Consider the following 15,109-nt stretch of genomic DNA (forward strand, 5'->3'; position numbering starts at 1 on the left):
ATGTTATTCTCCTAATGCAGTAAAACAATATAAATCAAAAAATGAGTAAGTAAGCTCTATGCTATGTATTTTTTGAGTGCGGACCCATCACTCTTTTTTACCTATCTGGATCAGCGGGTTTTACGCAACAAACTAATTTTGGGGAGAGCGCGATGGTCCTTTTTTGATTAGTCATTATTAGCGGTTGAATTCACTGAATTTTGTGCTCTGTAGATGCCATTCACTCATATAGCCTAGGTCTCTCTATAATATACTTTTCTTACCTGGGAGCCCTGAGATCTCCTCTGTCCTCTGGCCTCTACCATGTGCCCCTGGGGCTCAGAGTCCTGGGGGAACCAGGTCTGCTCCATGGGGGACCCAAGGCTGTGGGGCTCTCTCCTGGGGAAAGATGGTTCACTGGGCATACCAGACCAGCGTCTCTCTGGGACCAGGATGGGGGCCGTGACCCTGTCCAACTGCCTGTGGAGGAGCTGCTCCAGGCTGGGTTTATTGGCAGGCTTCCTGGGTGGCTCTGGTCCAGCCATGGGCCTATCCACTGATTCCTCATCGATGCCTAGCCTTTGCTCCCACAGCTCCTGCTGAGAGGGGGCCCACACTGGGCTGGGTCGCCCAACTGCACCCACCCTACGGCTACCTTCCCTCTCTGGAGTGTGGGATCTCACCCCACTACCTGGGTCTGAGCCCTTGATGCCAGCGATAGGGAACACCTCTCTAGTGGGCGAGGGCTGCATCTGGGTCTGGGACCTGAATGAGTCTATGTCCAGGATGCCAGGCCTGTAGTGGTCTTCTGCTCGGGGAGAGGGCTGCTTCCATCGGACACCAGGGGAGTGGGAACTGCCTCTGGAGTGCTGGTCACCCAGAGACACAGAGTCTAGATCCAGCACTTTAGGTCTGAGAGGTAAGGAGTCCAGCACCCCCCTCTCCTGGTTCTCTCTCCTCTGTCTCTCCTCCTGTTGTCTAGCTACCGGTCTCATCTTCTCCTGCTCCTCTTTCTCCATCTTCTCCCTCAGTCTCTGCTTTTCAAGCTCATGAAGATGTTGTCTCTCTCGCTCATTCTGTTTCTGTTTCTCAATCAGTTGTCTTCTCTCCAGGTCTGTTATTCTCTCCAATGCCTCTACCCTCTGTCTCTCCCTCTGGTTTTCCAACTCCTGTCTCTTAATGTCAAACTGTTTCTGTCTCTGCCTCTCCAACTCTCTCTGTCTTTGTATTTCCAGATCACGCTCCCCTTTTCTCCCCAACTCTTTTTGTCTCTCCCTCTCCAACTCCCTCTGTCTGTCTACCTCCTGTTGTATTGCTTGTTGTCTCATCTTCTCCTGCTCCTCTTTCTCCATCTTCTCTCTCAGTCTCTGCTTTTCAAGCTCCAGAAGCTGTTGTCTCTCTCTCTCAGCCTGCTTCTGTTTTTCAAACCTAAACAGTTGCCTTCTCTCCATTTCTTTTATTCTCTCCAACTCTTCAACCCTCTGTCTCTCCAACTTATTCTGTCTCTCTAAGTCTAACTGTTTCTGCCTCTCCTTTTCAAACTCTTTCTGTCTCTCCAGCTCACGCTGTCTCTCCCTCTCCAGCTCTCGCTGTCTCTCCCTCTCCAGCTCTCGCTGTCTCTCCCTCTCCAGCTCTCGCTGTCTCTCCCTCTCCAGCTCTCGCTGTCTCTCCCTCTCCAGCTCTCGCTGTCTCTCCCTCTCCAGCTCTCGCTGTCTCTCCCTCTCCAGCTCTCGCTGTCTCTCCCTCTCCAGCTCTCTCTGTCTCTCCCTCTCCAGGTCTCTCCGTCTCTCCCTCTCCAGGTCTCTCCGTCTCTCCTTTTCCAACTCATTTTGTCTCTCCCTTTCTAATTCTCTCTGCTTCTCCATCTTTCTCTTTCTTGCATATTCTAACTGTTTCTGTCTCTCCATTTCCAGCTGTCTCTGTTTCTCCCTCTCAACCTCCTTTCTCTCCCTCTCCATCTCCATCTCCCTCTCAAACTCCTTTCTCTCCCTCTGCTGTTCTTTCTCCCTCTCCAATTCTCTTACTTTCTCAAGGTCTACTTGTTTCTGTTTTTCTATTTCCATCTCCTCCATCCCGGTCTGTCTGTCCCATGCCATTCCTCTCCCCCTTTCCTGGGTTTGCTTCCTTTCCATCAGTTCCTCTTCTTGTTCTTGACCTTGGGGGATTTTCCCAAAAGCTTTGCCTAGAGAGGGGTTCCTTTGTACCTTCCCTTGAGAACCCCATTGTCCAGACATCACAGAAAAATCGTCAAAGGGCACTTCCATGTCCCCTCTCCCTGTTCCCTCATCCCCATGGGATATGACTTCCTGGATCTGACCAGTCAGAGCAAAGTAGGTGGCCCTGGGTTTGGGTGGCTGCTCATCTGCCTCCAGCATTTTCAACCGCTTCGGTGCTGCCACTTCCTCTCTCTCCCTGTCCTGCTCTCTCGGCTTCTCCCTCTCTACATCTATTTGCATCCTCCTCTCTGCTTCCCTCTGCCTCTCTTTCTCCTCCTCCCTTCTCTCCCTCTCCATTTGTCTCTCCTTTTCCATTTCCCTTCCTTTCTCTACCTCTGCCCCCCTATCCACCTCAGCGGTATTCCACTTCTGCAGAGCTCCAACCCTCAGGTAGCATGGTCCCTGTTCATGTTGGGAGGCTGGTGCTCCCCTCTGAGCCGAACTGAGGTCTCCTTGGACCTGAGCAGATATCTCCTCCACTGGCTCAGCCCTAGCTGGCCTGTTCCCCTCAGAACGCCTGGAACGGAGGGTCATGGCCTTGTCTTCCAGCTGAGCCGAGGGGAGACTCTCACTAACGGCTCTCCTCTCTCCCACCGCCTGCACCGTGTCAAACAAGTGCTCCACACGGAGCGGGCTGGAGGGGGACACAGGCTCGCGGTAGGGGGACACAGGCTCGCGGTAGGGGGAGGTGACCAGGCTGCCGCCGTTCTCCCCATCCCCCAGTTTGAGAGAGACACTTCTCTTTGGACAGTTCTTTGTGATGCTCTGCGCCCTGTCCTCCTCCATCACGCTGTGTCTCTCCACCACGTTCTCAAACAGGGCTGCTCGCACAGTCTGCACCCCACTGCTCGGGTGGCTCTCCTGGGCCTCAATCTCCATCCCCCGCCATGCCGCAGTCCTTCCAGCTGAGGGGCCGGAAGAGGCCTGGGTGGGCTGCTCTTTGGACCCTCTGGTGTCTTCATCCACCTTTCTTTGGTCACTGAAGATGAAGACTGAGTCCTGCCCCTAGAATTAAGTAATTCAAAGAGTTTGGCTAAGTTTATTCAGATTCTGCATGATCATCATGAACTTAGTATTATTTGCAGAGAGTATTATATAATGACAGAGAAAAAGAGAGGGTGATACAAAGACAAGTGATTGATTGAGTGAGGCAACTGTGTCTGGGCAGAAAGGGGATCCCACTCCTCTTTGTTGGGCCCATAAAAGTGGGTGTGGTGCTGAGGTGGTAAACAAAGCCTCACTGTGTTGACCTTTTCCCAGTGATTCACTCTCAGCATGTTTCATGACACACAGAGAACCACCAGAGATGACTAATGCGCTGGCTTTGATTTCAAAGCTCTTTGTACCTTTGTGGCACTGACGTTCTCTTCACTTCTATGCTCCAAGACAAAGACTGATTCAGAGAAAAATATTGTGCAAATCAGAATTTTCCCAGGATATAGTCCTTATAATGGATATTTTGCTTAGGCCTTTTAGGCTTATAGGGGCAAACACAGAAACGACTGTATATTAATTACATTAAATGTCAGAAACCTAAACTAGTTCTTTTTCAATTAAAATAAATAAAGAAATATACTGTATTCGAAAAGCCTTAACTAAGTTAATGCCATCTTTAAATGTTGCTCATCAAACAAAGTGACTGTAAAACAAGACAAAATATATGCACTCACTAACTGTAAGTGGCTCTGGATAAGAGCGTCTGCTAAATGACTAGAATGTAAATGTAAGATGGGGCACATACAGTACAAGCACTCACAAGTCCCCCAGTGGTGTTACAGAGGCACTTCACTTCTTTACTCAATCAAGATCATTTAACTGGTTGGTTGATTCAATTTATACATCAATGCATCTCTGATCATTTGCTTTCAGGGCAGTAAACTCTACTTGGATTAGGCAATCGTAAGTTGCTGGAATCGCTCTCATTCTATATCTACAGCAAAATAGACAACATTACTTTGTTCACTGAGGACCAAGGATTTAACTGTAACCTCATTGTTTGCCTATTAAAGACAGCAGTGTTTCCTCTGGGTTTGCCTGGTAGGCACAGGAGTTAGAGAAATTCTCACAAGGCTCACTGCAATCCTTGACCAAATCACCTATGTTAATCTAAGCAAATTCCACAACCTCTCTTACCCTCCTTTGAGGATCAGTGTCACTCTCATGGCGGTCTGTCGCCTCACTGGGGGAGGGACTGCCGAGGTCTGTGGACTTCTCAGAGCCAAACCTGATGAAGAGAAACACACATATCCCACAAGACCGGTAATGACAATGGGAGAGTCATAAAAGGACTGAGACAAAAACAGGCAGACTGAAGGTGGTGAGGAGCTCCTACCTTTTGGTCAGGTCAGGGGGCAGAGGGCGGGGCTTGAACGGTGGTTTAACAGCTGGGGTCTGAGCAGGTGGCATAACAGTATCTATTGTTAGCTTCTTGATTCGCTGTTTAACACCACCCAGTGGTACATCTACCTCTGGGACTGGCTGCACTGGAGAGTGAGGCTCCAGTCCTTGAGCAGCAACACAGAGAGGAACTACAGGAGAGGAGGAATCAAGCAAGAGACTGATCCGTCTCTTAATGCTTCCTCCACCCTTTCCCTCATCCTTCACTTCCTCTTTTTTCTTCTCGCTCCCTCGTGCTAGGGCTGAAGGCTTACTGTCTGGGGCCGGTGGTGTAGCAGCGGTCCCCTCTGCTTCCTTCTCCCTCCTCCGTAGCAGTGCCCCCTCCTCTGGAGTGTTTTCCTTGCTGCCGGTCTTGGCAGGATGGCCGCGGTGCAGCGACAGGCCAATGGACTCAAACTTGGAGGTGAGGTCGGCTGAAAGGGGCCGTCTCCCTACCCAGCGATCAGCTGGGGTGGACGACTCCAGCTGAGTGGGAGAGGGCAGGAAGATGGCCGACACAGGTCTGGGTCTGGAGCCTGTAGACTGGGGTCGGAGTTGGACTGTGACCTCTGGCCCTTCATCCCCCTTCCTCTCCTCCCCCTCTAGCCCTATCTGACGGAGGAAGCCCATTGACTTGGCTCTGGTCAGAGAGGCTCCTCCAGCTCTGATACTGGATGCTGTTTTGCCACATTCCTTCTCCTGTTTGGTGGATCCGGACCATTCTGCTGAAGGGGGTTTCTTAGGGCCTTGTGAGTGGGACAAGCCTGCCGCAGCTGGCTTCTGACGCCCCACCGGTTGGGAAGGAGTTTGTTTGCTGGGGTCCCCAGGGGTTAGAGGGGTGGGTTTGAAGGGCTGGGCTACAGACCTGGTGGTTTGTCCCATGCTCAACTTGGGAGAGGGTTTGTAGGAGGTAGGAACAGGACGGCTGTGGTTGGTCGACACTGGCCTGTGTTTGCTGGTGACATTCGGCTGCTGAGGTTTTGGACCACTGGGAGGGTCAGGTTTGTAAGAAGTAAGGCGAGTGGGCTCTGGTCGGGGCTTGGTATTAGGCTTAGGAGCAAGTATGGGCCGGATGGTGGGGGTTTTCTCCACAGCGAAAGGTTTGGGAGTGAGCCGTGGTTTGGGTGCAGGGACAGGCTTACTGGGCTCTGGAGTGATGATGAGGGAGCCCTGGGTGTTGGAGGGGCCCTCTGTTAGGCTCTTGTTGCTGGAGTCAGCCAGAGGGCTGAGGTGCAGTCGCCCCCCTACACCCGTCCTTCCCACCTCCCCAGTCTGTACCTCCACTTCTGCAGCCATCCTTGTGATAAACGCCTAGAGAGGAATGTACAAATATCTATCAGCAACCTTGGCCATTAACTGTACTTCTAGCAGTAAAACCATAAACCAAGTTCAATAAATAATCTATACTACTCAGTGAGTCCTACTGCCACTTCTCTCTCTGATGAAATGCAATGACTGTACTAGGACTGGTGCCTTTAAAATCAGGAACATGGGAGAACCAAGGCAGACTTTACTTCCACTATCTGGGCATTACTCTGGACTTTACCTTGGGAGGCGTCATGCACACAGATGTGGCTGGCTGCTCTAGAAGCAGATGTGCAGTTAAAACAGAGGCCATTCATCAGTATGGCAGGCCTCAGCCAGGGGGAGAGAGAGAGATACATCTCCTCTGGAGGGTTCAGTTCCCTGGATATGGGAAGGGTTCAGTTCATTGGCAGCATAGCTAGCGAACCTCTGACTACTTCTACAGGTGAGACAGCAGAAATCCTGACAACTCAATGACTGTCTGGTGGTTGTTTTGAGGATCAACAGTAATCTGAAGATTACAGAGCTGCATCAGACAGCAGTAACAGAGAGGCAGAGGCAGGAAGGCTCACTCTCCTAGGAGTCGCATTGTTGTCTTGTCCATTGAGTCAGTGTTGTAATGCAGGACAGGTCTGACCTATGGCAGTAAAATGAGAATTCCATTGAAAAACAATGAGTAATTAGATATTCTGCTCCTCCCCCACTAAAAGTATCTCTAAACTTGATAGACTCCTATTGTGACTGGTTATCAGAGAATTGTGATCACTTGAGAGATGTCTTGTGGTTGTACATAAGGGATAAGTATGTAATAACTATAAACACAGTCAAACCAGATGTTCCCTCATGAAAAGGGAGAGCAACAACTTCAACAAGTAGATATTTTTGGTGGGCTCCTGCAGATCTGATAATGTATTCCACATGTTCTTCTCTTGAGTTAGGCTACTCTGTAACATATTGACTGCTCGCCTAGGGTGAGAGAGGAACGCACAGTAGTAGTGCGCGGGTCAGCTTTTTGTTCACCCACACCCACCCGCATTTTTTGGGGAAATTTTGTATTTTGTTTTAATTTAGTGGGTAGATCAGCTTTAATATTGCAGATAGATTGTAACTTCCATCAATGTAATTGTCTGCATCACTTCCAATCCCCAATATGTTTTTCCCCACAAATAAATAAATAAATAAATAAATAAATAAATAAAATATACACACACACACACACACACACATATATATATATACAGTGGGGAGAACAAGTATTTGATACACTGCCAATTTTGCAGGTTTTCCTACTTACAAAGCATGTAGAGGTCTGTAATTTTTATCATAGGTACACTTCAACTGTGAGAGACGGAATCTAAAACAAAAATCCAGAAAATTACATTGTATGATTTTTCAGTAATTAATTTGCATTTTATTGCATGACATAAGTATTTGATACATCAGAAAAGCAGAACTTAATATTTGGTACAGAAACCTTTGTTTGCAATTACAGAGATCATACGTTTCCTGTAGGTCTTGACCAGGTTTGCGCACACTGCAGCAGGGATTTTGGCCCACTCCTCCATACAGACCTTCTCCAGATCCTTCAGGTTTCGGGGCTGTCGCTGGGCAATACGGACTTTCAGCTCCCTCCAAAGATTTTCTATTGGGTTCAGGTCTGGAGACTGGCTAGGCCACTCCAGGACCTTGAGATGCTTCTTACGGAGCCACTCCTTAGTTGCCCTGGCTGTGTGTTTCGGGTCGTTGTCATGCTGGAAGACCCAGCCACGACCCATCTTCAATGCTCTTACTGAGGGAAGGAGGTTGTTGGCCAAGATCTCGCGATACATGGCCCCATCCATCCTCCCCTCAATACGGGCGAGTGGAGTTTAGACCAAAAAGCTATATTGGACCAGGCAAGGAAGGCATTAATCAGAGAGGCAACAAAGAGACCAAAGATAACCCTGAAGGAGCTGCAAAGCGCCACAGCGGAGATTGGAGTATCTGTCCATAGGATCACTTTAAGCCGTACACTCCACAGACCTGGGCTTTAAGGAAGAGTGGCCAGAAAAAGTTGCTTAAAGAAAGAAATAAGCAAACACGTTTGGTGTTCGCCAAAAGGCATGTGGGAGACTCCCCAAACATATGGAAGAAGGTACTCTGGTCAGATGAGACTAAAATTGAGCTTTTTGGCCATCAAGGAAAACGCTATGTCTGGCACAAACCCAACACCTCTCATCACCCCGAGAACACCATGTTTTTCATCGGCAGGGACTGGGAAACTGGTCATGGATGGCGCTAAATACAGGGAAATTCTTGAGGGAAACCTGTTTCAGTCTTCCAGAGATTTGAGACTGGGACGGAGGTTCACCTTCCAGCAGGACAATGACCCTAAGCATACTGCTAAAGCAACACTTGAGTGGTTTAAGGGGAAACATTTAAATGTCTTGGAACGGCCTAGTCAAAGCCCAGACCTCAATCCAATTGAGAATATGTGGTATGACAAAGATTGCTGTACAACAGCGGAACCAATCCAACTTGAAGGAGCTGGAGCAGTTTTGCCTTGAAGAATGGGCAAAAATCCCAGTGGCTAGATGTGCCAAGCTTATAGAGACATACCCCAAGAGACTTGCAGCTGTAATTGCTGCAAAAGGTGGCTCTACAAAGTATTGACTTTGGGGGGTGAATAGTTATGTACGCTCAAGTTCTGTTTTGTCTTATTTCTTGTTTGTTTCACAACAAAAAATATTTTGCATCTTTAAAGTGGTATGCATGTTGTGTAAATCAAATGATACAAACCCCCCCAAAATCCATTTTAATTCCAGGTTGTAAGGCAACAAAATAGGAAAAATGCCAAGGGGAGTGAATACTTTCGCAAGCCACTGTATAAGACATGTCTTTGTCCTGGAAAGTTTGCTGTTACTTACAACAGTCATACTAATCACATTAGCGCACGTTAGCTCAACCGTCCCGTATACGGGACACCGATCCCATAGAGGTTGAAGGATTTTTGTACCAATCTAAATTTGACCCAGTTGATTACAAAGCCTTCTCGTCCAAACTTAAAGGACCCTACGAAATCGACGTTGATTGACCTCATATTTACAAATACTCCAGAGAACTATGCTGGGAGTGGGATATTTGCTTAGGATATTAGTGACCACTGTCCCATTGTATGTGTCAGGGATATATGGATGCCTAGATCCAAACCTTGTTTTCTCAACGAGAGGAATTTGAATGAACAGGCCTTTTTTTGTGAGCTTTATTTTGGTGACTTTGATTGTATTACATCTATACCTGACCCAGAGTTGGCTCTGAACCACTTCTCAAATGTTTTCAATTGTATTGTAGATAAACATGCTCCCTTTAAACTGAGAATTAAAAATAGGTCTTGCCCTTGGTTCAGTCCAGAGCTATCTGAAGTCATACACAACAGAGATGCTGCCTGGGCCAAAGCTAGATTCACAGACTCGGGCCCAGACTGGCAGTCTTTCAGGCGATTGAGAAATCTGTGTGTAAAACTAGTTTAAAAAGCTAAATCAGATTATTATGTTAATACACTATCTGAATGTACAGGGAACACAGCTACATTTTGGAAAGCTGTTACGTCACTGAAGGGTTGTGTCTCCTCTTCTCTCACCCAATAAATTAATTTAGATTCTGGCACTATTACTGACAAAATGTATATCATTAATGCATTTAATCACTACTTTATCTCTGCGGGCTATACAGTGGGGAAAAAAAGTATTTAGTCAGCCACCAATTGTGCAAGTTCTCCCACTTAAAAAGATGAGAGAGGCCTGTAATTTTCATCATAGGTACACGTCAACTATGACAGACAAATTGAGAAAAAAAATCCAGAAAATCACATTGTAGGATTTTTAATGAATTTATTTGCAAATTATGGTGGAAAATAAGTATTTGGTCACCTACAAACAAGCAAGATTTCTGGCTCTCACAGACCTGTAACTTCTTCTTTAAGAGGCTCCTCTGTCCTCCACTCGTTACCTGTATTAATGGCACCTGTTTGAACTTGTTAACAGTATAAAAGACACCTGTCCACAACCTCAAACAGTCACACTCCAAACTCCACTATGGCCAAGACCAAAGAGCTGTCAAAGGACACCAGAAACAAAATGGTAGACCTGCACCAGGCTGGGAAGACTGAATCTGCAATAGGTAAGCAGCTTGGTTTGAAGAAATCAACTGTGGGAGCAATTATTAGGAAATGGAAGACATACAAGACCACTGATAATCTCCCTCGATCTGGGGCTCCACGCAAGATCTCACCCCGTGGGGTCAAAATGATCACAAGAACAGTGAGCAAAAATCCCAGAACCACACGGGGGGACCTAGTGAATGACCTGCAGAGAGCTGGGACCAAAGTAACAAAGCCTACCATCAGTAACACACTACGCCGCCAGGGACTCAAATCCTGCAGTGCCAGACGTGTCCCCCTGCTTAAGCCAGTACATGTCCAGGCCCGTCTGAAGTTTGCTAGAGTGCATTTGGATGATCCAGAAGAGGATTGGGAGAATGTCATATGGTCAGATGAAACCAAAATAGAACTTTTTGGTAAAAACTCAACTCGTCGTGTTTGGAGGACAAAGAATGCTGAGTTGCATCCAAATAACACCATACCTACTGTGAAGCATGGGGGTGGAAACATCATGCTTTGGGGCTGTTTTTCTGCAAAGGGACCAGGACGACTGATCCGTGTAAAGGAAAGAATGAATGGGGCCATGTATCGTGAGATTTTGAGTGAAAACCTCCTTCCATCAGCAAGGGCATTGAAGATGAAACGTGGCTGGGTCTTTCAGCATGACAATGATCCCAAACACACCGCCCTGGCAACGAAGGAGTGGCTTCGTAAGAAGCATTAAGGTCCTGGAGTGGCCTAGCCAGTCTCCAGATCTCAACCCCATAGAAAATCTTTGGAGGGAGTTGAAAGTCCGTGTTGCCCAGCGACAGCCCCAAAACATCACTGCTCTAGAGGAGATCTGCATGGAGGAATGGGCCAAAATACCAGCAACAGTGTGTGAAAACCTTGTGAAGACTTACAGAAAACGTTTGACCTGTGTCATTGCCAACAAAGGGTATATAACAAAGTATTGAGAAACTTTTGTTATTGACCAAATACTTATTTTCCACCATAATTTGCAAATAAATTCATAAAAAATCCTACAATGTGATTTTCTGGGAAAAAAAATCTCATTTTGTCTGTCATAGTTGACGTGTACCTATGATGAAAATTACAGGCCTCTCATCTTTTTAAGTGGGAGAACTTGCACAATTGGTGGCTGACTAAATACTTTTTTTCCCCACTGTATATTTGAATGTATTTCAAAGCCAGCTCTTGAAAATAGTAGTTTGGATGTTGATGGTGAAAATCTATTGAATGATACTGAAAATGCTGGTCAGGAGTTTTATTTTCAGAAATTCACTAATAAAGAAGTCCTGGATGCTTTGCTAACATTAGACCAAAAACAAATCCACAGGGGCTGATCATTTGGAGCCTGGTCTGCTTAAGTGTGCAGCTCCCTTTATTGCTGGCTCGGTAGCCCACATCTTTAATTTAACATTGTTATCAGGAAGTATTCCAAAAGCATGGAAATCTGCATATGTGCTGCCACTCCATAAGGGTGGGGATACAAATGATCTTGACAACTATCGCCCCATTTCAAGACCACCTTGTTTAGCTAAGATTCTTGAATCCTTGGTTAATGTACAACTTGGTTAATTGTATTTTTAATATAAACCAATCAGGGTTTAAGCCTGGGCATAGTACTACCACAGCAACCACGCTAGTTGTTAATGATCTTGTCAATGCCTTGGATGCTAAAAAGAGCTGTGCTGCCTTGTTTATTGACCTGTCAAAGGCATTCGACACTGCTGATCATTCTGTTTTACTGGAAGAAGTTATCAAGAACAGGCCTGGAATATACAGCCTGTTTATGGTTTTAGAATGATCTTAGCAACAGAACTCTGAATTTCTTGAGACTCAAAAAGGTGTTCCTCAGGGTTCGATTTTGGGTCCATTATTGTTCACCTTGTATATTAATGACATAAGAAACATTGTTAATACTTGTAACATTCATCTCTATGCAGATGACACAGTTTTGTATTCCTGTGCCAACTCAGTGCAGCAGGCCATTCGTGAACTTCAGCATGACTTTGATTCAGAAATCACTTACAGATCTTAAATTAGTGTTAAATACAAGTATAACCAAGCTCATGCTGTTCTCTAGGTCACAAAATCTTGACCCTGAGGACCTACATATTTGCGCTACAAATGGAGCCCAAATTGAACTTGTTTCTCAATACAAGTACCTGGGTGTCTGGATTGATGACAAGTTGTAAGTTCGTAAACGCATATAGAAAATCGAACTAAGAAGCTAAGATCCAAGATTGTTTTTTTTATATCTAAATAAATCATGCCTCAGTATTGAAAATAGGAGAAAGATTGTTCAAACAATGCTTCTCCCTGTATTGGATTTTGGTGATATTGTTTACATGCATGCAGCAACCTCTGTTTTGAAACCCTTGGACACAGTCTACCATTCCGCAATACATGTAATGTATACAGGGCTCTCTTGAAAAATAGATTTTTAATCTCAATGTGACTGTTTAAATAAAGGTTACATTAAAAAAAATGATATGTTGCCCTAGAATACTAAATAAACTCTTGCTCACCAGAATAACATCATAAATCGATAGAATGAATGCTAGTTGACATCTGTAAAGTTCTGTCATCTCTGCTTCTTTTGTGGAGCAAAGACGTTTAGGGACCAGGGAGAAAATGCAATAAAAAAAGTAATTTCTGTGCAATATTTCCAAATCACATCAGTTTGACCGGTTGTAAGGAAATAAAACGCTGTGAAAACGATATAAATAAAATAAAATGTTATTGGTCACATACGTGTTTAGCAGATGTTATTGCGGGTGTAGCAAAATGCTTGAGTTTCTAGCTCCGACAGTGCAGTAATATCTAACAATTTCACAACATATACCCAATACACACAAAATTAAGTAAAGCAATGGAATTAAGAATATATAAATAAATATATGGACGAGCAATGTCCCAGCTTTGATGCACCTGTACTGACCTCGCTTTCTGGATGATAGCGGGGTGAACAGGCAGTGGCTCGGGTGGTTGTTGTCCTTTATGATCTTTTTGGCCTTCCTGTGACATCGGGTGCTGTAGGTGTCCTGGAGGGCTGGTAGTTTGCCCCCGGTGATGCGTTGGGTAGACCGCACCACCCTCTGGAGAGCCCTGCGGTTGCGGGCGGTGCAGTTATCTGTAAAAGTTTGAGGGTTTTAGGTGCCAAGCCAAATTTATTCAGCCTCCTGAGGCTGAAGAGGCACTGTTGTGCCTTCTTCACCACACTGTCTGTGTGGGTGGACCATTTCAGTTTGTCAGTGATGTGTACGCCGAGGAACTTCAACCTTCTCCACGGTGGTCCCGTCAATGTGGATAGGGGGGTGTTCCCTCTGCTGTCCACGATCATCTCCTTTGTTTTGTTGATGTTGAGTGAGAGGTTATTTTCCTGGCACCACACTCCCAGAGCCCTCACCACCTCCCTGTAGGCTGTCTCGTCATTGTTGGTAATCAAGCTACTACTGTTGTGTCGTCTGCAAACTTGATGATTGAGTTGGTGGCGTGCTTGGCCACGCAGTCATGGGTGAACCGGGAGTACAGGAGGGGGCTGAGCACGCACTCTTGTGGGGCCCCTGTGTTGAGGATCAGCTAAGTGGAGGTGTTGTTTCCTACCTTCACCACCTGGGGGCGGCCCGTCAGGAAGTCCAGGACCCAGTTGCACAGGGCGGGGTTCAGACCCAGGGCCTCGAGCTTAATGATGAGCTTGGAGGGTACTATGGTGTTGAATGCTGAGCTATAGTCAATGAACAGCATTCTTACATAGGTATTCCTCTTGTCCAGATGGGATAGGGTAGTGTGCAGTGTGATGGCGATTACATCGTCTGTGGATCTATTGGGGCGGTAAGCAAATACCGATATGATCCTTGACTAGTCTCTCAAAGCACTTCATGATGACAGAAGTGAGTGCTACGGGGCGATAGTCATTTAGTTCAGTTACCTTTGCTTTCTTGGGTAACATGTTTCTGATAAGATTTCAGTTTGGCTTGAAATCATTTGTGTGGTTGAAATACTATCAGCTTTTATGATGATAATAAAGATAGTACCTCTAAAGCAGGTATCTAACTGCGGATTCGCCTTCTCTCAAGATGCTGAAAGAAAGGAATAATAATGATCCACTCCTGTTCCAGAGTCAAAATGTTGCCTACATTTGGTGTATCATTTTACTGCAAGAAATGCTTAATTCTGCAGGAGTTCATATTAAGGCTAAGTGAGAGGTTATAGACCTACATTCAGTGTTCTGACTTCAGTTTCCATTTAACCCATCTGAACAGTAGCCTACAGTTCCCTTGACGTTCCATAGGCCTATTTGAAGTCCCCGTCTTGTGACTGTCGAATTTGTATAGCATCTCACAATCATCACACATAACATAGGATGATAGCAGCCGGCACTGCTATCATGCTCTTTTACCACTTCACCAAATCTTTCCCAAACATTACTTTTATGGCCCTCCCTTCTCTTTATTTTCAACTCTCCATTTTGCAGCTTTTCTCTTATTGAATTAAACTCCGACATTGTCCTTTTTGCCTCTGTGGATTGATGTTAACTTTTTCTGCCCGTTCCCAAAAGCATTTGGCGATTGCTGTGTAGGCAATTTGGCGTGCGTACAGTTAGGCCCTAACGTTTAGGATTACGCACTAACACCAGAACTTTATTCAACCCACCCACCCGCAATTATCTAATTATGCTTTGGCAACAGTTTCCTCCTAGTAGTTGTTATGGGCAATCCCATCCTCACTCACCTGACTGGCTGTCAACCATCTGCAGTGAGCCCTGGTTTCTGTGGTAACCATGCAGTGATGTCATATCACATGATTAAGGAGTAGGAAGAGCCTGAGAAGAGAGCACAATTTGGTGTAATTTCGAAGGAAGGAACTGTTTCCTGTAGACCCTGAGGCTGCATACATCAAAGTATAGCATAGACCTCTACACTCTCGTACCTCCCACCGGAAAACCATTTAGCATGTTTACATTAATGCAAACACACAGAATTAGACAGAGAAACACCATAACATACATTTTAAAGGACGAAAAACAGACTAACACAAAAATAGTAGATTTAACAACTTGCATAATAGATAGAACATGGAAAAGAAA

The 15,109-nt window shown here is 45.8% G+C and overlaps 1 protein-coding gene across 1 annotated transcript in view; it reads right to left on the reverse strand.

Annotated features, from left to right (window-relative positions):
- LOC311144960 (uncharacterized protein) overlaps positions 1 to 15,109 on the reverse strand; it is a 63,494-nt gene that overhangs the window by 34,684 nt on the left and 13,701 nt on the right. Inside the window, exons 2-5 of the mRNA XM_084181153.1 lie at positions 14,755 to 14,845; positions 4,528 to 5,882; positions 4,329 to 4,419; positions 264 to 3,200 (exon numbers count right to left, since the gene is read on the reverse strand). Coding sequence (XP_084037279.1) covers positions 264 to 3,200; positions 4,329 to 4,419; positions 4,528 to 5,882; positions 14,755 to 14,805 — 4,434 coding nt within the window. The 5' untranslated portion in view covers positions 14,806 to 14,845. The remainder of the gene's footprint in view (positions 1 to 263; positions 3,201 to 4,328; positions 4,420 to 4,527; positions 5,883 to 14,754; positions 14,846 to 15,109) is intronic.

This window comes from Coregonus lavaretus, assembly GCF_964263955.1.
Source record: "Coregonus lavaretus genome assembly, chromosome: 17".
NCBI classification, from domain to species: domain Eukaryota; kingdom Metazoa; phylum Chordata; class Actinopteri; order Salmoniformes; family Salmonidae; genus Coregonus; species Coregonus lavaretus.